The sequence below is a fragment of the Morone saxatilis genome, unplaced genomic scaffold (genome assembly GCF_004916995.1).
Source record: "Morone saxatilis isolate NCDOM2014 unplaced genomic scaffold, NCSU_SB_2.0 Contig11, whole genome shotgun sequence".
Lineage (NCBI taxonomy): Eukaryota > Metazoa > Chordata > Actinopteri > Moronidae > Morone > Morone saxatilis.
Window position 1 is genome coordinate 27,244,193 of NW_023339663.1, and position 23,085 is coordinate 27,267,277.

Genomic DNA, 23,085 nt, shown 5'->3' on the forward strand with positions numbered 1-23,085 from the left:
TAATCAAACACAGAACCAAACATCTGTGTATGCTTACACACGCTTACACACGCACACACACACACACACACACACACACACACACAGGCCAACACATACACCCAGAGACATCACAATAACCCATGCTACAGGGACACACATCTCATAGATTAGAACAGACTCGCTGTATGCTTTGTTCTTGGAATGTCCTAAAACCTTTTCCATGTCCCATTTTCAACCACTTACCCAGCATGTGTTGCTCTCATCTAAGGCTTTTAGGCCCTATTAGATGTTTATGCCAACCAGAGGGAGAGTAAAGCAGGGATCGGACTACGGGGCGCCTCCGGTGCTCCCTGTATATGTAACATAGTGAGCAGGCTATAGCCTCTCTGTGTGTCTGCCTGCTGCCTGCTGCCTTTACTGAACTGGTCACATTTATCTGGCCTTCTGTCTCAATTCATTAAGCATGAGTGCACTCCCTGGCGCTGTTGGAGCAGCGTGGGTGGAGAGAGAGAAGAGTGGACTAGTGCTTACAGTCTTAATGCATATGTGGTATGGACATACATACTGGTAATATTTCTCTCACCACTACGGCTGTGCCTATTACATTTTGCTGCTACTGCTATCATTGCTTTGGCTACTTTTACTACTGTAGAAATGAAATGGACACAGTATTGGTTTAAATGCCCAGATTTGAGAGAGTTATGCCTCCTCCCCAACACAATTGAGGTGAATGGGATTTCATTTGTGGTGCTCAAAGCATTAAAAAAAAATGCATAAACATTTACCAACAACGTGTCTTTTAGGAAAGAGTGTGCCTGTTACAAATGCTAAGAGCACACTTTCATCTGTTTTTATAGGGGCTATTTCTTCAGTAGAAAGTATTTTCAATGAAAATTGTTTACTGTGCGTGCTGTTGACCTCCCTCAGGAGGAATTGTGCAAAGCCATTATCAGGTTAACATTTAAACCTAAAGTCTGACTCAAATCTCCACTGTACCCAAGTACAGCCTCAAAGAGCCATTAGAGTTGGCTGTAGAGTCTTGTTAATAATATGGACCAACCCTTTAGTTATACAGTAGAGCCCTTTTTAAAAGCAGTGCTACATATCCTTGACACATACCATATATGCACAGACATAACATTTTTGCTGTCCATAATAATAGCTCCTGAAGATAAAATTGATGTAACCATTAATTGTAGTATTGAAATAATCTGCATTTGAATGGACAGTTATTTATTTATCTTTTGTGACCAGCTTTAATTGACCCAAGTCAATTTCTCTTTCTGCAACAGACAATTGTTCTAATTTTAGTCTCATTGTACCTTCTCCTTTTTTTATTTATCACGATCTCTTGTAAGCCCATTCTACAATGCAACCCCTATCAGCCCCAGCCACACACCATACAATAGCCTATTTGGGTTTGGATAATGAGAAATTGGAAGTAAACTACCCAGGTTACTGTTGTTTTAGAGTATGGGCAAATTGTCTTTTTTAAGTCGTAAAGGTGTTCAGCAGGGAGGTTTGGCCTGAATACATCCAGCTGCAGAAATGACCAAATTTCAACTGAAAGTCAGCAACACTAGTCATTGAATAAGTGTCCATAATTTAAAGTCTGGTCTACATGAAAGAAGGTGTACACTGAATTGCATACACAGAGTGGTACATATGTAGTTTGTGCTGAAGGGAGTGTACGGCAAGAGTAATGGTTGAAATGTAAAGAAATGTGATGTGTAGCCTTGAGTTTCTTGGTTATAGGATGGCTGTGCCTCATACAGTAGCTTTGCTGAATAGACTTTTCAGTTATAGTGTAATTGGCCTGTGTCTTTATTGTGAAATATTTCCATCAGTATAGATTTCTGCTGATCTGATTTTTGACCTCACAGTATATAAGCAGTTGGCAAACTTCTTCATACCTCTACATTATTGCCTTTTCCAAATATAAAGCTGACACTTAATGAGAGTCATGGCCATGGTGTATATTGGCATAAAGGACTGCTCTGTTTAAATAGTTCCCCAGCACAATCAGAAAGCCATACTCATACTGCTGTTCAGTGTAAATCCATCCAAATGGTGTGTCATACAGATCTGCTAAATTCCCCAGACCCTGAATTGGCTTAAATCAAATATCTTTGACCTAGTTTACTTGTAAAACTTAGCCAGGTATTTCTTCTTTACTGATATATTTCAAATAAAGGTAAAAATGCCAAATAAATAGAGGGTGAGTCTCTTCCTCAATGTTTACATATCAAATAAAGGATTGTTCTGGTATTGATATCAAAACTCAGGTATATTGGCTCCTGTAAAAATGTCAGTTCTAAGCTCTAGTGGCCAGTAAACACTTCAGTAGCAGCTAGATTACAACTGGTTAGGACTTCACTTTAGGGCTTAGTTTTATCTATGCTTTTAAGAACAGTTCTCATATTTATTTTACAAACCACAAGGAAACAGAAGAGTCTGTACATTATCCAGTCCACTAACAGCCACTGTTGATGCTAGAAAAGGACAAACAAATAGTTAAGGTGTGAATCTGGGTCTGTATATCCAAATTTCCGGTGAGCTTGACAATGTACCAACTTGGGCCTGGGAATAATGCACAGCAAGGCAGTGTGATACAGTGTTTTAATAATGTAGCACAGACAAGATGCACAAGTAATTTAATGTGAAATATATAGAGCCATTATTGTAGCCAAACTATTTACAAATGTGAGTGCAGAGTTGTGTAACTTTGTGTGTTCGTAATCAGATTTGTAAATAAATTGAGATTTGTAAATGTGTGAACAAATCTGAAAATGCAGACATACATATTAATGGCAGAGAAGTGTAAGTATCAGGGGTCAGCTCCAAGGTCCCAGGAGTCAACCCTGGCAAGAAAACCACCTTAGCTTCCCTGTCATCAGACTGGCCACCATCGGACTTGGAGGCTGTTTGGCTCCTGTTTGGCTCCTGGCCGGCTGTATTCGGACTAGCTACAGTACCCAGTGACAGTTAACTAGCTAGCTGCATAGCTTACCAACAATTAAGTAAATGTTATCTCTTCACCAGTAAACAAATCAGAGAGAGGTGAGGCAAAGAGCAGCCGACATCAGCAGGACCTTAAAGGGAAAAAAACTATACTTTTTTCTCCATAAAATATGTTCCACCTTTACAGATCTGCCACTGCAGAAGTGTAGCAGAAGTCATGTGTAAAAAGAGACAATGGAGTTGTAACTGATGGAGCAAATACTTTGGAGCATTTCCACATTTGTCTACACATTAACAAATCTGATTATGCACACACAGATTCTGAACACACATTTGCAGATAACTGTACGCATTTACAAATCTGATTACGCACACATTTAGTAACACAACTCACATACATTGGTAAATATTTTTAATACAATAATGGCCATATAAATATTCCTATAAGGAATTTTTGGATCTCTTCCTCGTTGACATTATCTTCTTTTGTGTATCACAGTTATATGGATCACAATTCTGTGATGCAAAAGTGTGTTATAAGTAGTTACGGAAAATTGTGCTTCTTTTTGGGGGGGAGGTTGAGATTAAAAAGTGTAGTGTTCATGTCAAAATGTCGGTACTCGCTGGAGACATTTAGGAATTAGGTTTTGTGTATATTCAACATAAAAAGCATTTGTGTTTCACAGTGGTAAAGACCATCAAAATTCTGAGCCAACACAGCATGTCACCACTGTGTTGTGTGCAGAATGTTATGAAAATCGGGTCAGTTTTCCAAGACTAATAAAATAAAAGAGCATAAAACATGCCTGTATATGGTGGATCTTTGTTAAACCACAGAATCTGGACTCCCTTAAAACACAAGGCAAAATGTGGTCCCTATGAAATAACATAATAGCATTAAATTAGGATATTAAATAAGAGGCATATTAATTATCTACAAACAAGCTTTTGCAAAACATCCCCTCAGTTTTCTGTGCACGCTGGCTGGCTGTAGTCTGGCCTGAAAATTCACTGCTGGACTTTATTGTACTCGGCATAAACCTCTGCAGCAGCGTTTTCTGAATGTAAGTGTTTGTGTGCTCCTGTGTGTATTTTACCGTGTAGGTGTCTGTGTGAGTATATTTATGCATTTATATGTGTCTGACACAATGTATGTGACACGTCTTTCTTGAGGCAAAGCTTCCTCCCCTCACACCTCCACGGCTGTAAATTGGAATCATCTTTTCCCTCTCTCTCTCTCTTTCCCTCCCTGTCTATTTTTACCTCTTCCACTTACACACAGACACACACAGACACACACACACACACACACACCCCTACTCATACCCTTAACCATGGACAGCTGTGCCAGGGAACCAGCCATTGTGACAAACACCTCGGGGCAGACACCCCCTCCATGGCAATCCTCCATCTCTTGTGCAACAGCACACACATGCACACTCAAAGGCAAACAGGAGGGACATACTGTACATGTGCATTTCAAAATGTATGAGCATGTACAGCTTTAACTTGAGCAACAGAAATCCTCCTCTTTGCATCATCCTGTTTACTCTATCATTCATTTCCAAAGACTCATCTACAAATAAATCTTCCTTCCACATGTGTCATGCTTGTGCAGTAGCTATGAACGCACACGCACAAAAAATAAATAAACAAAAATCATACACCGTCTGGCTGTAATCTGTCTCATCAGTTCCCTTGGTCTGGTAAACCGAGATAGAGGGATGAATAGTACACGCACACATACATATCTATGATAAGTGTACATATGATTCCAATTCCAGGGTCTCTTGTGAAACAGCAACCAAATGAACAGATGACAGCCATAGCACCTGCCCCTGCCTCTGAAGATAAGGAGGATGTAATAAGTGTGTCTGCACTTTTAGCCCACACACACACACTCTCTCACACAAACACACACAAAGTAAACAGAGCACCAAAGGGTGAGATGAATACAGAGCGGAGGAGAGTCATTCAAAACAGAGTGGGATGCAGATGAGACGCCTACACCGGACTGAAAGAGTCAGTAAGAGAGATGGGATGAAATGGAATGTCAGAATGATGGCGCTAAAAGGGAATACCAATCAATTTAACTATTTATATGTTGTGTAGCCATAATTAATGAAATCTGAGCTAAGAGCTGAAATAAAGTGTGTCCACCAGAAACCTCTTTCTCTCTCATGCCTTGGCTTTTTTCTTCTTACTTACAAAAGAAACTGTTGTGCCTTTGCAACAGCACAGAAAGTGTGAAGGATAATGTGGGTTATTTTCAACCTAGTTCTCACTTTTCTATGTCGTGTTGATTGTATTGATTATTTCATAATTTCAATGTATAGTTTTCATACCTGCTGGTTGCAGACAGTGCTGTGTCCACTCCACACGTACACCTCAGTAATCCCAAGAGTTGAATCCAAAGTCTTATTATTTTATTCTAAAAACTGTAATGCTCTCCCAATTACTCATACTTGTTTTCAAAGCATTTCCATGTGTTAAGTAATCTACCACACACATGCACTGAAACAAAGCAGAATAGGACACATCACACCGTCATTGTAAATTAAAAAAAAAAAATAACTTTAGAATAGCTGAACTACCAACTCATTCTCGCTCCCAACTCGTCAAGTACTCAGCCTTAACAAACACTGGTTTGGGTTTTTATAATGCAAATAACTTTTTAAATAAAAACTACAAGCTATTTAGCCCATGACTTTTCCTAAATAGCCTAGGTGTTTTTGATGTTTTTTGAAGCCCAGAAGGTACTAAAATAAAACATACAAGATATCTGAGCATATGTACCTCTCATTGCCAGCACAGACCACAGTTGCCATTTTTTTTAACATACAGATTGGACCTCAGCAGAGCCCACAGCGGAGGGAATAAAACAGACTTTATGATATATTTTACTGGAGTCATGTACTCTAATTGCTATATTAACTACTAGGGATGCCCCGATCCGATCTCACATTAATAACTTAATGTTATCTGTGCAAAAGATGTAGAGACAACAGAAATAAACACTCAAAACTGTACAGACAGTTCATTCAGGTAATTCAGGAAAGGGCACCAAACACTGGCACAAAAACTTTCTCCAGACAGCAACAAGACCGAAAGGTTATAGAGGGTTTGTTATTTCATACTTCATTATGTAAAAAACAATACAAAATGAAAACACTGCATTAATGCAATATAGAGCTATTTAATTGTCAAGCATAAGATTGATATTAGTGACTTTAATGTACTTGAAGTGTAATGTCAACAAAATACAAGTATTGGATTGGGACTCTGTACTGGCAAATACTCAGTATTAAATGACTCGGATTGGATCCGGGGCTACACAACTTGTTTGGGACATCTCTATTAACTGCGTTTATTAATGATCTAAAATCTACAAGCTTTGTTCTTTAGTCAGGTGACTGAATGATGGCCGTATTAGCTACTCACCTAACCAGCTAGGTGTCACAGGTGGAGGTTGTGACACTGGTAGACTGTCACACACACACACATACACCACTTGGTTAGGTCTGGGACAAGATTGTTTACATTACGTGCTTGAGCTTAAGTACATGAAAAACAGTCTGAAAAGAAAAAAAACTGCTCTGATTTACATTGAGCATCAACATACTCTAATAAGTACATGAGTATCTTATTAGTAAGTGGCCAAAGCTAAATGCTAACTTTTGTTGGTGTGTTGCTTAAAAGTCTCTTGGAGGTCTGATTTAATTAACTACAGGGACACTGATGACTAATTTTCGGTCTTAATATAAGAATACTTGTACTACAGTACAATTTTGGCTATTATACTGTTTACCTGCTTTACCAACCTTCCATTTAATATCACAGACACCATCTGTGTGTGTTCAAGCATTCCACTTTCGTAAAAAGACTTGTGGGACTGAAAATGAGAGACATAGAAAAACCTGTGCTTTTGTTTGCCATCATTTTTTTTCTTTTTCTTGCTGAAGCAGTTAGGTTTAATGTCAGAAATGTTTTTTTGTCTGTAAGCTCAGTCTTAATTATCTGTTTGAGCCTATAGTATGTGTGGGATGAGCTGCAGCAATTATTGTAGAGGCTGTGGCATTGATGTCAACCCAGAATTTGAGGCAGTCGGTTAAATTGGCATTGTCTATAGTGTTAACATTGCATTAAAATTGAAAAAGGTTTGAACTAAACTTTCACATAAATCTGTTGCTAAAATAAGCTCCTTGGTTTACTCTGACAACAATGTGCAATGCTCAAACTCTAGACTGGGGTGGGTCTAAACTTTTTGTACATCAAACATGAAAAGAAGTCTGACAGAGATTTCATAACTGACACTCACTGATTAAGACACAATGGATAATATGGCTTGCCGTTATGTGCACAGTGTTTGCAAACAGGCCAGTCCAAGATTTTTTATTTTATTTTTGTAGATAGATTGACAGTGATGGTATAGACAGGAAACATAAGCCACTTGGCCACATAAAGAAAAATGTCACAACAATAATTCGGCAGTCGTTTTTGTCACAAATACACATGCTGAGACAAATTTTCGGTCTGGTGCACTTCTGAAGGACACTTCGACGTGTGAACAAGAGGATCCAGGGATTGATCAACCAACCATACAATGAATGGCCAACACTACTCTACCCCCTGGGGTACAGTCGCCTCTGTTGTTCCAGTAATTCTGGCTTAGATCAAGAGTTCTTAAATATACCACCTGGGCAGTATAAACACAGCTCGGGGTACATTTCTAAGATAGTAATTTGCACACTAGATAGTCTTTTAGTTGTTTGGTTGCCATGATATCTTAATGTGTATTGATGTGTGTAACTGAGAACCAATTTTTTTTTGTACTTGTTCTCCTTACATATCAGCTCTGGTTATAGTAGTTGCTAATAGCTAATGTGAAATCAAATTTAAAAAAAAAGAGATTTGGTGAATGAGAAGAGATTTTCAAGTAGATTTCATTTAAACCTGAAAAAAACTAATGAAAGAACAAACTGGACATGAATAACCCTGACACAAGGCTTTGAATTAACCCAGACATCTGTGTACTTGTATTTGTTCAACAACCAATGTTCTGTAATGGCTTCATTACCATGTCTGGTAAACATGCGGTCAACCCAGATTTAATAGTTGAAGTTAAAGTGTTTGTATTATCTTTGAGATTTTCAAATGATACAAACACTATGATGATAACTTCTTTTCATCTCAGACTTAAAGGTTGAACATATAAGCAGCAAGTATTTACTGATGTTACATTAGTAACTTCTCACTGTGTGTTCTGTGTTAACCGCTGTAATCCTTATGTTTGGTTGCAGGTTTGATCCGTCTGCGCTCCAGCCCGCCGCCACACCTCCAAGGTGTTGAATATGTCCTAAACGTTACAGCAACGGATGACAACGCCTCAGGCGGACCTCAGGCCTTGTCATCCACGGCCCAAGTCATAGTGGGAGTAGATGATGTGAATAACAACAAGCCCGTCTTTGAGAAGGTAAGACAAGCAATGGCATACACATCATTAAACCTTGTTTAGTCGTGCTCATTATCTGCTTGTGTTTGAAAGAGTGTTAGATAAAGGTCTGCTCTCCCGGTTGCCATGCAATTTTTTTCTCATCTTTCTCGCGTTCTTCATATATCTCAATGACTTCTCACTCTATCCCTTCCTTTACTAGCTCTCTTTTTCAGTCTTTATCTGTCCCACATAACTCTCCTGTATCACTCCTCTGTCTCTCTCTCTTTGTCTGTCTCCTCTATTTATTAGCCTCTACCTCTCCTCTCTGGAGGAGCGATTAGCCAGCTTGACCCCTCGTCTCTGCTCTCTCGTCTCTCTCCTACATCATCATGGTCTTTTAATTAAAGCTTTGAGGGATGTGGCAGAAATCCCGACCGACCCGCTCTGGAAGCACTACGTCTCCACCTGCTTTTTTCTAGCCATGTCTCAATTTTAAATGAGGTGACTTTTCAAGCCCCCCGGAGGTATCGCGAGCCAAGATTAGGAGCAGGGGCTTGCTGAGTAAACCTCACTCACACTCTCCTGGGGGAAAGTGAGCGCCAAGTGTTTCCCTTTCGGCTTCACCCCTTAGCAGGAAGAAACAGGGGGACGGGCGACAAGATGAGAGCCAAGAGAGAATAGGAAAAGAGAGGGATTCCTGGGCCACAGTGTTTCATGTTCTCTGTATGCTCAATTGTCTCTCTCAGGATTCTCTTGCTGGCATCATACTCAAACACTATGATTCATTCCTTTCTCTTTGCTGGCAGGATGCTGATTGCAACGGACAAACAAACCCCTGACCCCCCTACTCACCATGCCCAAATAAAGCAAATACAAATTCATGAACAAAGAAAAAACCTAATAATAGATAGAAGAGAAAATACTGCACAAACAGCTTTATTTGCGTGTCTTTAGTCAAAGGGGGGCAGTTTCTTAGTAAAGACATCTAAGGTTCGTTGGTGTTTCGTCTGTAGCTGGCAGCCATGCAGCAGGATACTGAAACAGATAGGTTCTTTAATCTAGTTTGAAGCCCAATCATATAATGTAGTAGTCTCTCTGGAATTCAGGGCTGAATCAGTGGACCAAGAGACACACACACACACAGAAGTATAGATAGCCCAGATCTCTTGGATATAGCCAGATCCTGCATTTCCCTGTGACAATAATATCTAGCTATAGACCCACACACAATGACTACATTTATTCATTATCCTACAATACCCCTGTGGCCTGTTCGCATATGGGCTTATTCACATACATTTTTATATTTCTAGTAGTGGTAGGTAGAGTGCTGAAAATCTTTACTCAAGTAAAACTACAGTTACTCCCATAAAAAACTCATAACTCAAAGGTGAAAATTGCCATTGGAGAAACCTACACACATAAAAAAAAGTACCCGGTTAATACATTTTTTACTTTTTAGATTTTGGCATAAAAAGTGGCCAGCTACGGACATATTTTTCTTCCAGGCAGCGGGCAACTTGGCATCTGGTGCAGATGTGCTCCGCACACGCTGCTCCCTACATTCTACTGAATTGGTTTTGGTGTCGATACTTATAGATCTTATTAAGCGGATTGGATGTTGATCAGATACGACTGAAAATACAAAATAAAATAAAAATACAGTATTTCATCAGTGTCATTACAAAATTCAGTATTTACACTATTGGTTGTATTCATTCAGTCGCATATGGCCAACGTGTGTTACAAATGTCCTCATGTCACCATAGATGAAAATGATCCCTATCAAATTGGTACTCATCAACTTCATCAGCCTATACCTTGAGTTGAGTATTGGAATCACTATCACTTGGCAGTGCTACTCCAAATTATCATTCTCTCAAAAAGAGCCAGCAAGTTATATGGACTGTCTGGTCTACACACCCTGGTTCGTTTCACATTGACTGAACATTTATGACACAAAGCACTTCCTTTGGCCCTTCTGATTAATTGCATGGGTGAATGCCTGCATGCAAACCTGCATATCTTGACCATAACTGTAATGTGTGGAAGGCATAAAGCAAAATGTTAACCACTGAAGGAAAAAATGTATAAAGGCTTCTAAAGAAAGAAAGAAAGACATTCAAAAGTTAAAGGGGTGGAGAAAGGTAAAGCATTGTTGCATGCTAGTAGCATGAAGGGCAGAGGACAAGAGATAAGAAGATTGAGAAAAAGGCAACTTGCGAGGGAACTTGAGAAGATAAAAAAAGTTCCTGTCATTAATAAGTTGCCAAAAGAAGGCATCAGCCAGCAGTACTGAGGGATTCCTTCCTCTTCGCGGTGTCTGTGGCACATCAGCATCAGCACACCATTGAGACAGGACAAAAAGGAAAAGGGATGATGGAGACAGAGGAAGCGAGAGAAAGATGAGAGAAGACCAGAGAGAGAAGAAATGGGGTAGAGAGTAGAGGGAGTAAGTGAAACCCAAGCAGCATTTAAATGAGGATAATAAAGCTCTTTGTGTGTCTGACAAGTTCAGTGATTGACAAAATCTTTGAGGAACTCAAACATGACGTAGCTACCTTGCATCACACCAAGAATTGAAAGTGCTAAATGAATTGCTATGATAACTCCAAGAATTTATGCAGTGTTAAAGGGAGGGTAGGGTTAGAGTTTTAGGATTGAATTTTAAAATTTTGACTTATAGTTATATATCACCAGGATTTCCTCCAAACACAAACAGCAGATAATTAATCATTAAATTAATTTTCATTCTCAGTCTTGATTGTATTCTTTCATATCCAGTAGATTATGTGGTATGAGTTTATAGCAAAACCGCATTACTCTTAGAAGTGCAATGCCAGTCATACAGAATCTGTTTTGCAGCATATCCTCTTACGAGTTTACAATGTGAGAGTGGTAATACAGTGCTGACATGAGGTCAGTACTGCATACAGTGCATGCATGTTGTTGTGGTGATTTTCAGGCAAGAAAGCATTCTTTTGAGGTCAACTTTATTATCCCACAAATTTGTTTGGTCCAGTGCTCACATAAAGCCACCATAACATCCACAGTAAGACTATAGCATACACAAATATAACGTAACATGGTCATAATAAAACACATTAAGACAGAAAAGAAAAAAAAACAACAATTCTAAATCAGTAAAAACAGTAAAAAAACGAATTGTCCGCACCACTGTGTCCGCTGTCCACTGTCTCTTTCTCAAAAGCACAGAGGAAAACCTGATTTGAGTAAAGGAGACCTACTATCGCAGTGTCATCCGAAAACTTGGGGGTTGAGGGCTCAACCCGTACTCACTGTCGTGTTTGTGGATATGACAGAATTTTGTAATGCTGTTTGTCATCTTCCACGGCAATCAATATATCCACATCTGTTATACTGTCTATATTGTCCCACGCCGCTTTCTGCTGCGACCAGAAATTGCATGTGTCAAACCTACAATAGAAAATTTTTTAATCATTTGCAATTGTGAGGGTCATTATCAACAATCATTATGTGTTCTTTGGGATTGTTTGTAGCCCGTTGTAAGGCTTGCCAGGCCTTCCTGCTGTCATTTTCTTTAAAGTAATTTTCAACTTTGTATTTGTAGGCAGTCTTGCACTCTCTGATCTTGTTTTTTAAGTTGCTTCTGTATGTGTTTCCTTTTGTCTCCCCTCCCCCACCATCTGACCTTTAGTTGTAATGTTAGGCCTGTCTTCTGCACCTCACCAGTTTGATGTCGCCCTGCAATCTGCAAAATATTTGTATACAGCTTTTGCACTGCTTTATTCTCACTTGTTGTTATATTTTTTAAATTAAATGTTTTGCTATGCATCTTAACTGTAAACTGACATTTTAAACATTTGAATGTTGAATGCATTATATTATATTACTGTCATAACATCATTTCAAGGTCAGACTTTTGTATTTAGCTTGGACAGGTATATGATGACAGTTGCATGTTGAGGTTAACAAGGGTTTTGGCTTAGAGTCTGTGTTTCAGTATATATTATAATTATAGTAATCTAGTACACAGGCGTCAGGCACTCTTAACCACATTATGCACTCCCACTCGTATTTTTCCCACGTAAAACATGGTCCTACATGGCATGGGTAAAATAGACAGAAATGGTTCAAATTATATTTTTTGTAATATCTCACTCAAAATTTGTTCTTGAATATAACTGCAGTTACTGGTACACTGCTGGAGGCTCTCTGTGAAGTGCTGACCCCATTTCCAATAAAAAAAGGCATGGACAGTACTAAACACATTTGGTGCCAAAAGATCAGCAGATTTCATGTTTACCACCAGTTATTGAGCACCTTTGCCCAATAGGTGCTGGGATAGGCTTCTGAACCTACTACCACTATCTGCCTTACACAGGACAAGCAAATGTAGAAAATACATAAATGAAAGAGGTACACTTAGGCTTCCTACTCTCTTTCTTTATACACTTGTTATTTTGTGTCCATGTTACACTTTTTGTCCCACCAGTAAACAATTTTTAATCCGTCCTTTCAAAATAAGTACCATTCCACTTCCCACACACTCTTGCTTAGAGTTAGGAAAGAATGGAGCATTGATCTAAGTTCCTCCATACTTACATTGCAGTGATCTTCTCTTCCTCCCACCTGTCCTCTATGCCCACTGTCTCATTCTCTTCAGTGTCAGCAGTACCGAGAGAGCACATCAGTCCTGGAGAACCAGCCAGCGGGGACGTTCGTTCTGCAGGTTCATGCTGTGGATGCTGATGAGGGCTCCAATGGCAGGGTCACATACGGCTTTATGCACAAAGACTCCACTGTGCCTGCATTCAGTATACACCCCGACACCGGTACTGAAACACACATACTCACTTCCACTTGCATGAGTGTACACATACAGAAGACCTTGGTGCAGAGCAACAAGGCATGCAGGGTGCTTGCAAGTTTATAAGTCTTCAATTTCATATTATTATCACTGCTAAAATAAAGGAAACATTATTTTAGGCTAACTTCAAACAAAACAGTGTTTTTTAGTATATTCAGTATTTTCACGGAAAATACTTCGATTTTTACTTTCAGTTCTCTATTAATTGATGCCATCACTAAAATCATTTCTGAAATTAATAATAAATATAATTCTCCATGGATTTGATGATAACTACTTTTGAAAAACTCTCATTTCCTTACCCATTCTGCTGCTCTTCTGTCTTTAAAGTTTAGCTTCAAGGCAAACAATGGAAATCATTTTAGTGTTAAATTGCATATGCTTTGGGGACAAGAAACCAAGCTGTGTTCAGTATAATTTAGCTGTCTGATCAACCTCATTATGTTTGTGTCTGTAGGAGTAATTGTGACAGCCAGGAAATTTGACCGCGAACGCCAACGGGAGTATGCAGTGACAGTGACTGCCACTGACCAGGCAGCTGACCCACTGATTGGCATTTGTCAGCTCAACATCCTCATCCTGGACCAGAACGACAACAGTCCTAAGTTTGAGAACATCCGATATGAGTGTAAGTAGATATTAGTCTGAAGTATGGTGACTCAGAGCTCAACCCACTGCAACCCTACTCTAAGGAAACACGCAAAAATGGACTAAAAATAAGCTAATGTTTTAGTAACCTTTTGATGCTATTATTCCAAAATTACAGTAGATATTGGTTACAACTAATGTTTGCCATTTACTCATCAGTGTTCATTATTTTTTCCTGGAAAAAGTCCACTGGAAAATCAATTTTTTGATGTATCAAAGTTCTGCTTTGTTCTGCAAGACTTGAAGTGTTTCAGTATTTAGTGTTTTATGTATTTTACATTTGTTTCTTTGTTTTTTTTATTGCTCTCCCTGAGCTCACCCTTCCACTGCACTGACAAATAAAGTATAAAAGACAAAGAACAAACAAATTAACGCCTCACAGTACAACTGAGCTACACTTCTTCTTCTTCTGCCATAGACTTCCTTCGTGAGGATACAATGATCGGGACTAGTTTCTTGCGGGTGGCAGCTCATGACGATGACTTTGGCACCAATGCAGCCATCACGTACTCTATGTCCAGTGAACAGCCGGAGTACCTCAGGGTCAATCCCCTGACAGGCTGGGTGTATGTCAACCAGCCCATTTCTCAGGTACACACATACTGTATAAAAACAGATAATATCAAATCACCATTTGGACAGTTTTAGCCTTCTATTTACAAAGATAATATCATACAGTTATGTTTAAATGACTTTCTGTTGTGTTTCCTCTATAGCAAAAATGTATAGAAAATGCAAATAACCCATGTACTCCCTTGGATTGTATTTTACAAATATGATTGGAGCTAATTGTGCATATGGGGCCACTCCAAATGGCACAAAAGCACTTGAAGATAATTATGTAATTTTGTAACTTTACTGAAGAACTAAATGCGATGTTAGGAATGCACCTAAACCAACATGCTTGACTTAAATTTGATGGACAAGGCTCTTAAGCATAAGTAGCCATGGTCAGATGGCTGATGGATGACAGTCCAGGCAGTTTTCCATTCAATAGTGCCATTGCCATTAATTCACAACTAATGTCAATGTGTTGGGAAAAAAACAGAAACACTAAATGAATAATACAGAAATATCCTCATATTATCATTATGTTAAGTTAAGTAAACAAGTTTAACTGGTTTTAACAGGTTATAAAACAATATCAATTTAATACTAATGCCTCTATAGATTGGCTGTTTTCTATTTCAATGCCACTGTGTCAGATTCCCATGTATTGATATTGTAGTGAGGCTTAATCCCCTAGGAAAAACAAGCGACTCACATTTTCTTCATGGAATGAATTATTGTTTTGAAGCAGAGGTCGGATGAGTGCTGAAGCTAAGTAGTGTAGTCAGTAAGTTACCATCAGTTCTGACACCTATGTATGAAGAAGCTCCCAGTCAGCCAGGAAAAAAATGGTGTAAACCATTAGGAGGCAGGGCTCACTGATTCCAGGTCATGAATCATTCCAACAGTGCTACTTCTCCCAGGACATGGCCAGAAAAGCAAGTATATTTGCATTCAAGCATTTTATTGCTGACAGTGAAGGGGCAGAAGTCCAGTGTCCAGTAGCAGACAGTCAGCCTGAGTGTGTGATAATGTCCTCACTGGAGCCTTTTTCTTTGGCAGCAGGAGCTGATATTTTTCTTACTTCACTGCCTCTAACCCCTTGCTTCGCTACTAGTAAGAAAAACAATCTTGGTGGGTACATGAACGAGAAATAGAGGAAATTGCGCAAAACAAGTCTGTGCCTTAGATGAGTGCCACAATTATAAAAGCCCAAACAAGCAACAACTCAGCATCTTCCAGTGCCAAGAGGAATGCATGTCTGTATCCTCAGCACCTTGCATCTTACACCAACACCTGGCTCTATGCCACTATTTTTGCCTGAGAGAATGGCTCAGTAGAACATAGTGAAGATACAAAACTTTTCCACTAATGAGTAAAACTGCATAAAGTATAATAAGCAGGCACTGCCTACACGTTTTTTTAGCCTTTGCCAGTGTGACGATCTCAGTTGTCTTAATTGGTACGAGCAAAGATTGAATTTTAAAACTGCATAACTAAGAAAAATCTTTAGGAGGTCATGGAGAAAGTGGGCACTATGACAAGCAATTCTTGCATTTGTGAATTTGAAAATTGGCAGAATGTGCAAATAACCTTCATCACATGATGCATAATGCAGAAGGCCACAAACACAATGGAAGAAAGTGAACTTGTGTCATCACAGTTTGAATTTGTTCTCTAACATACGCCAATTGACCAACATTAAGATCACAGATTCTTGGTTACGTTATTTTCTTTAGTCACTAAAACAGATTTTCCCTGATTGCAGTGGCTAAAGTTAATTGCTCTTGTAAGGGTGACAAAACTCTGCTCAATCAATACAATTATCTTCAAGTATGTTTGTTTTTACAGCCTACAGTCAATTTCTCCCTGCACAGAAGCATGGGGAATTGATTGCTTGCTGAAATCTGTGTGATTTAGAACCCCAACAAGGAAGCTGTAATTATCACTGTGCCACACTATTTGGCAATATAAGAACACACCATTAAGTGATCTCTCCTCTTCTTTCCTCTGCCACAGAGGACCTACATCACCAGGGAAATTGTGGCTACAGACGGGGGGAACCGGAGCAGTTCAGTGGAGCTAGCCGTTACCATCACCAACGTTAAGAACCAGCCTCCACAGTGGGAGAAAGACAGCTACAGCGTGGTCATACCAGAAAACACTGTCCGAGACACACCAATCGTGGTACGTTGGGGTTGGGGTTGTATTGCAGTTGACACGTGCAGGAAGCAAATAAACAAACACATATGGGTCAATTTGTAACACTGTAGAGAATTTGTACAATTTTCACACAAAAAACAGGCAAGACATGTTTATTTATAAACAAGGGTGGCGGTGGTGGCCTAAAGGGAAGACATGTCGCTTGTTAATCAATGATGAGCATCAAAGTGTAACTGTGTAACATACTTGGAATGGCAGTGAAGCCAAAGGTATAGGAATCCCAGCTAAAAAAAAAAATTAAAACCACACTTAATTCTACTAATAAGGCTTCATTATTTGTGCAGTTATCCTATCAACTGCCTTTGATTATACATAGACACTGCCTTTTCATGCCACTAACACATTTTCAACTAATCAGCAGTATTTTCTAGGGATCTATTGAAAGCAATTAAATCCATTAAAGTTGCTGATGAATAATTTAAAACAAAAGATTGAAATAAAAAGACACACCTCAGAGTACTTTGCATGAGTGTGTGTGTGTGTGTGTGTGTGTGTGAGAACATGTGAATGTGTTTGTGAGAGATGAGAGTGAGCGTGGTCTCTACAGCACAGTGTGTTAATCGAGATGGCAGCTCAGTGTTGATTTGACTGTTATGCAAAGATGCAATTACTCTCAGCAGGTTGTAATAGCTCTACCATGGAAATTTGAGGTTTTTATGGCCTAAATCAGCACATACAGTCATCAGGCATGTTTTCCAATTCTGCATGCCTGTTAGGGCGTCTCATTATTGTAGCTACTCTGCTTTGCAGGTTGAATGGATACTGCTAGGTCACCCATAGCCAAGCTGCATCATGTCTGAGATGGCATTTTCCATTTTAATTGGGGTGTATATGGCATTAGCTTTGAGTAGCTTCTCCTTAATTAGTTTATGGAGAACCCAGAATTAAGAGTATATTCCACAGGATTTCAGTTGGTTGTTGTCAAATTTAACAGTTTGAGACTTACTGCCTTAATAATTTAGTGTTCATTATTATGGGCTATAAAAACCCTTTTTTCCCATTTTTCACTATTAGAATGCACACTTCCATTGAAGCTCAGCAGCAGATGTCCTCATTTTTGTTCTTGTGCTTAGGATCATTGCTGGCATTAAGCATTTTTTCCAGCTCTCAGAATTGATAATTGGAAACATGCTGTCAGTTTTTAGGATTTTGTCCCATTGGTCACCTTACACCAGAAAGTTATCATGGGTAACTAATTCCAAAAATGAAAAAATGACAACTGCTTGTCGGGACCGATACATTATTGGCCAATAATGGGAAATTTATCTTAGGAATTATCGGGATAATCACATTAGAGCCGATAAATTGTCAGTCTATAATAATAATTGGTTATTATTTTATGAAAGTCAAAGTATGTTCGTAAAGTTTTTTGATGAACTTAACTTCACCGTGTTTACTTTAGAAAAAATGTAAAGAGTTTTTTTTTTGTTATTGTATTGGCCATGAGGAGCAGGAAATTATTCATTATTGTATCGAGTGGGCGGAAAAAAAACATATTGTGCATCCCTAACTAATAATAAGTAATTGGCCATGTGTATATGACCAAGTGTAGCCGTGGACAAACCTATTATTTTGGGGCTATTTTTTTCTTCAGTTATTAGGTAAGATGACTAATAGGACAATTCTAAGAAAGTCAAGTGAGTGGTAACCATGGGCTTTCATTGGGACCAGTACTGACTGTAGACGATTACTAAGTCCCACAGTGGTATGCAGGCTGAAATAAGTGATATCCTATTATAATTAAATATTACCTTTAATCCTCTGCTTTGTTCCAAACAGACCATCAAAGCCACCTCCCCTCTTGGGGATCCCAGGGTAACCTACAACTTGGAGGACGGCATGGTCCCAGAGACCAACATGCCAGTTCGCTTCTACTTGACCCCCAACCGAGAAGATGGTTCAGCCTCCATCCTGGTAGCAGAGCCCTTGGACTACGAGACCACCAGGAACTTCATGCTGCGGGTCCGAGCTCAGAATGTCGCTGCTGTACCACTGGCGGCCTTCACTATGGTCTATGTTAATGTCACAGGTGAGCCTTTTTTTGCTTGTATTTGGTTATATTGGGTTATATTGATGTTATATTGTTCATTTCTCCACTACACCTCACATTGTCTGCAAACACCATTGTGTTCATACATGCATGCCATCTGAGTTATGTTTACACACATATTTTTTTTAACACAGTGGTATAACACGATAATAGTATTACATTAAGGGTACAATCGGAAGCAATAGTATCCAATAAAGAGGGTGTAGTAGAGTGTTGAAACACAAAAGTCATACAGAAATGCACAAAAAGTATTGTGGGTGAAAACAAATTGTTCAGGGGAAACACAAATTCTATGTAGGCCTTGTAATAAGCACAGTGAGCAGCAGTATGGCTATTTAAGGTTGCAGGAACAGAGAATAAATTGGGTGTTTGATGGCTGAGCTATAAGCTAATGGAAAAATAGAAGATTTTACTTGATTAATTCGGAAGATGGGCTTAATGGACTTAAGGTCAAAAGCAGCATCAGGAACCATTCTTATTCAAAGACTGAATAGCCAAGTTGAAGTCTAGCAGCTCCTATATTACAAAACTACCCAAAATCAGAACATGTTATTGACACACATATGATCAGGTTTTTTTTTTTTTTGATTCACTACAGTAATTATTATGTTGTCTATGTGCTTATTGGTTTTTAATAGAGTCTGTTGCGTTCTGATTTTCCATTCAGAGTCATTAGACTCTTGGATTCCAAAGCTACACAAATCCAGATCATTTGCAGAGCTCGCCAGCTGTTGTGACTGTGATGAGTCCAAGAGTGCAACTTATATGCTTAACCCCGCTGGCCCTCCTTCTTTGAAACTGTTTATCTCACATATTTTGCTAAGAATATCAATTTTCACCTCTCTCATCATTCTCTATCATATCTAGCATTATTTTATGGTGCTTCCAAATATAATTACTTGAATCTGGTGTCACTCTTTTTCAGTAATGCTCAGCCCCTGGTAACTAGGCTTAAGTTGCCATCATCACTGCTAAATATGGTGTTGTTTGTTAGCCCCTGACCTTGCTCCTCAAAATAACTCTTCCTACCCCACATGCCCCAGACTCCCTTGCATTTAATCCCCTTGCAACATGGACACACACACACACACACACACACACACACACACACACACGCATGCATACCCCATTCCATCAAATTGGTCTTAATCCAGTGAGAAATAATTAATTCACACAGAACCTCTCCTTTCACTTGCCTTTCTGTTCCTCTCTCAACTTCTCCTTCTCCTCTTTTCGCTCGCCCCTCCTCTCCCTTATCTGTCTTAATAAGAAAGCTCTTTGACTCCTCCAGAGGCAGTTCAGCTGGGGGAGGGAGGTTTGTAATGGATTTAAGGACCCATTTTTAATTTATAGATTAAGACATTTGCTCAGAAGAAAGGGTAGGAAAAGAAATGGCACATGAAGTAGCATTAGATTTAATGTGTTGCTCTATTTAAGTAATTTCTGTAATGCCTTTGGCCTTAAATCAACTATGTTAAAATTTGGCTTCTGCCATTCAGGCAAAACTAGGAGTTCACGTTCTAGCTCACTGGTTCTGTAACTATTGCTCTTAGCCTTCTTATTATGGTTCAAGGTAACTAATTTAGTCCATTTTGCATCCATTATTGATCAGTGTACACCATGTTTTGACCTTCATCTTGATAGCAACAGGGCTTGGAAGAATAACCATGACAGAAAAAATTAGATTAATACGTCGCTGCAAATCAATAGGCTACCATGGATTATATCTCCCACAAACACACCGCTTAACAAGTTAAATGTTGAAAACTAGGATGAACTCTTATCCCGTCCTCTCCAATAGCCAGATCTTCATCATTATAAGAATGGGATATAGCAGGCTTGCTTCTGGATGAAGGTCCAAAATCAATCACAGTCCAGGATTCTATGGGAACATCATCATTCTCTGAAGGCCAGTGATAACCAAAAATAATGAGCTTTGATATTTTTTGCCAATTGTTTTCTCTAAATGTATCCATAACCTATAAAATAATTTTTAGGCTTCAGAAGATTTTTTTTTTTTTAATCTAAAAAGAGAATTCTATTGGCATGTAGTTTATATAGTTAAACTTAGTGGGCGTTCAGACTGCAAACAGGTTTGCTACAAAACAGTGCAAAGGGCTGTGTTGGTGGGGATTAGTTGCTTTAGGTGCCATGGATCAGCTGTTGATAATACTGTGAGACAGACATTTACAACTCTAGAATAGTTGTAATCAAACAAAGGCAATTATTTTAACATTGTAATTGTGTGGTAAACAGAAGTATGGCTTTCAAATTTCAGAAATTTACTAGTAATAAGAGCTTGTACATATTTGATTGTGAGCTCAGTTCTTTGTGTTTTGCTCAGTGATGCTTCATTGCATTCTGGGTAAAAAAACAAAGCAACTTTTGTAGTGTTTTAGTTTACTTTAAGTAAATTTTTTAATTTTAAATTCTAATTACAAATAACCTTTTGAATGTTTATTCCATGCAGTACTGACTGTGCTGACCTAACAGTGAGATGAAGGCTGTTCCATTGTACTGGACCTAAAACAGTAGCCATTTGTTTTGAGCCAGACTGCAGAATTTATAAAAGCTTTCTGTCATCTCATCTGAAGAGTTGGGTTAGGGTTGAAAGATCAAAAATGACGATAGATCCCAACCATAAAGGGCTTTAAATGTAATTAACAAGATTTTAAACTAAACTCTAAAATACAGTGGAAGTCAATGCAGTGCAGCCAGGACTTGCGAAATATGCTCTGTGCATTTGGTGTAGAAACTATGCTTGTGCATTTTGGTCCAAATGCAGATGTGCTTTTTGAGAACCATTTAGACGTAAAAAAAAGAGGTGAAATGATCTAGAATTTGATCAGCTTTATTTCTAGGCAATGTTAATCTAATTTTATCAACATTCTTAGTTGCAGGATGCAGAAAATAGTCAGGGACCAAACCAAAACAGACAGGCTCAGTGCCAGTGATCGAAAGACAGTGGGCAGTAAATTGTCAAACCTCTTTTTCAGTATTTTTGGTGGTAGAACATCTAAATTAGATGAGGGCAGATAGCTGTGAGGCACATTTCTAAGTGATTCAATTATTAACATTAGCATTCATTTAGGAATATGGGTATACTGAAATACCAGAATTGATGAGGAGACAGGGACAGGTAAACAAGAATTAACAAGCTGATTAAAGGCTTTAAAGGCTTTTGTATTTTTTCTTTCAACAGTTTAAGAACATCTGACATTCAAATCATTTCAAGGGTTAGCTAGCCTGCAATTGGATTCCAACAACAATTTGGAATTATGCTTTTTTTTTCTTTAAAAAAAAAAAAAAAATCATAATCACTTAAGTTAAAACAGTTAAACTTTTACAGTTAAAAGTGATGAATAACAGCACAGCAGATTGTGGTGTTACAACTGACTTGTAACATCATTACTCCAAAGATTAGATTTCTACTGTGAATTACACTGCAGTGTCTTTTTGAAAGACAGCTAAACTGATGATTACGTATACAAAAAAGATATGTGTAATCACAGTACTGTAATTTCCGGACTATTGAGCGGACCTGAATATAAGCCGCAGCAACTAAATTTAAAAAGAAAAAAAATTTCATATATAGGCTGCACTTGTCTATAAGCCGCAGGTGTCCACGTTGTAACATGAGATATTTACACAGAAAGATGGTACACAGAATTTTTAAAAATTTTTTTTTAATTAAATAGGACAGTGCCTGCCGTCCTCCAACGTCTCACCACTCGATTCATTGATGGCCAAACTTACGTGCAGCAGCTCCATTTCCTCCTTCAACCCAGCGCCAGATGGATTGCCTTTAACTTAAAAGCTGCATCCATGTGGCATTTCTTCTTGTGTTTTCCATGATGAGGGTGTGTGCAATGATGCGGCAAAATGACGAATTGAAAATGAATTGCAACTGAATGATTCCAAAACCAGCAAACTACGGAGCGTCTTGCCTCCCCGGCCGCATTATATCTTCCCACCTGTCTGTCCTCGTTCTTGTGCGCCTTCCTGCCAGTCAAATCTAATAGATTAGCCGGCATCATTGTTTAAGGCCGCAGGGTTCAAAAGCGTGTGAAAAAAGTAGCGGCTTATAGTCCGGAAATTACAGTAACTGTTAACTTCTACATCACACTATGTACAAGATGCATACTGGACCAGAACTGACTTATTGACCAAACTCTTTGTAATATCACAAATATGTTTGTAGGCCCCGCCCCTTAAAATCAAATTTTCAGGGAGCACAGAGAAACCACAGAGAATCCACTTCCATCCACTTCCAGCAGATGAATGTGAAAACATCCCTCTAGTGTCAGACTTGGCACATACATCATTCTGCACAGTGAAAATCCCACATACATCCAACATCTAACTGTAGGAACAGGAAGAAAAACA

General features: G+C 38.8%; 1 protein-coding gene across 1 annotated transcript in view; it reads left to right on the forward strand.

Moving 5' to 3' along the window:
* The window catches only part of si:ch211-186j3.6 (neural-cadherin), a 275,078-nt gene that overhangs the window by 104,632 nt on the left and 147,361 nt on the right, over window positions 1–23,085 (forward strand). The window contains exons 8-13 of the mRNA XM_035682213.1: window positions 8,244–8,416; window positions 13,026–13,194; window positions 13,687–13,857; window positions 14,296–14,468; window positions 16,446–16,613; window positions 18,429–18,678. Of these exons, the coding sequence (XP_035538106.1) occupies window positions 8,244–8,416; window positions 13,026–13,194; window positions 13,687–13,857; window positions 14,296–14,468; window positions 16,446–16,613; window positions 18,429–18,678 (1,104 nt within the window). The remainder of the gene's footprint in view (window positions 1–8,243; window positions 8,417–13,025; window positions 13,195–13,686; window positions 13,858–14,295; window positions 14,469–16,445; window positions 16,614–18,428; window positions 18,679–23,085) is intronic.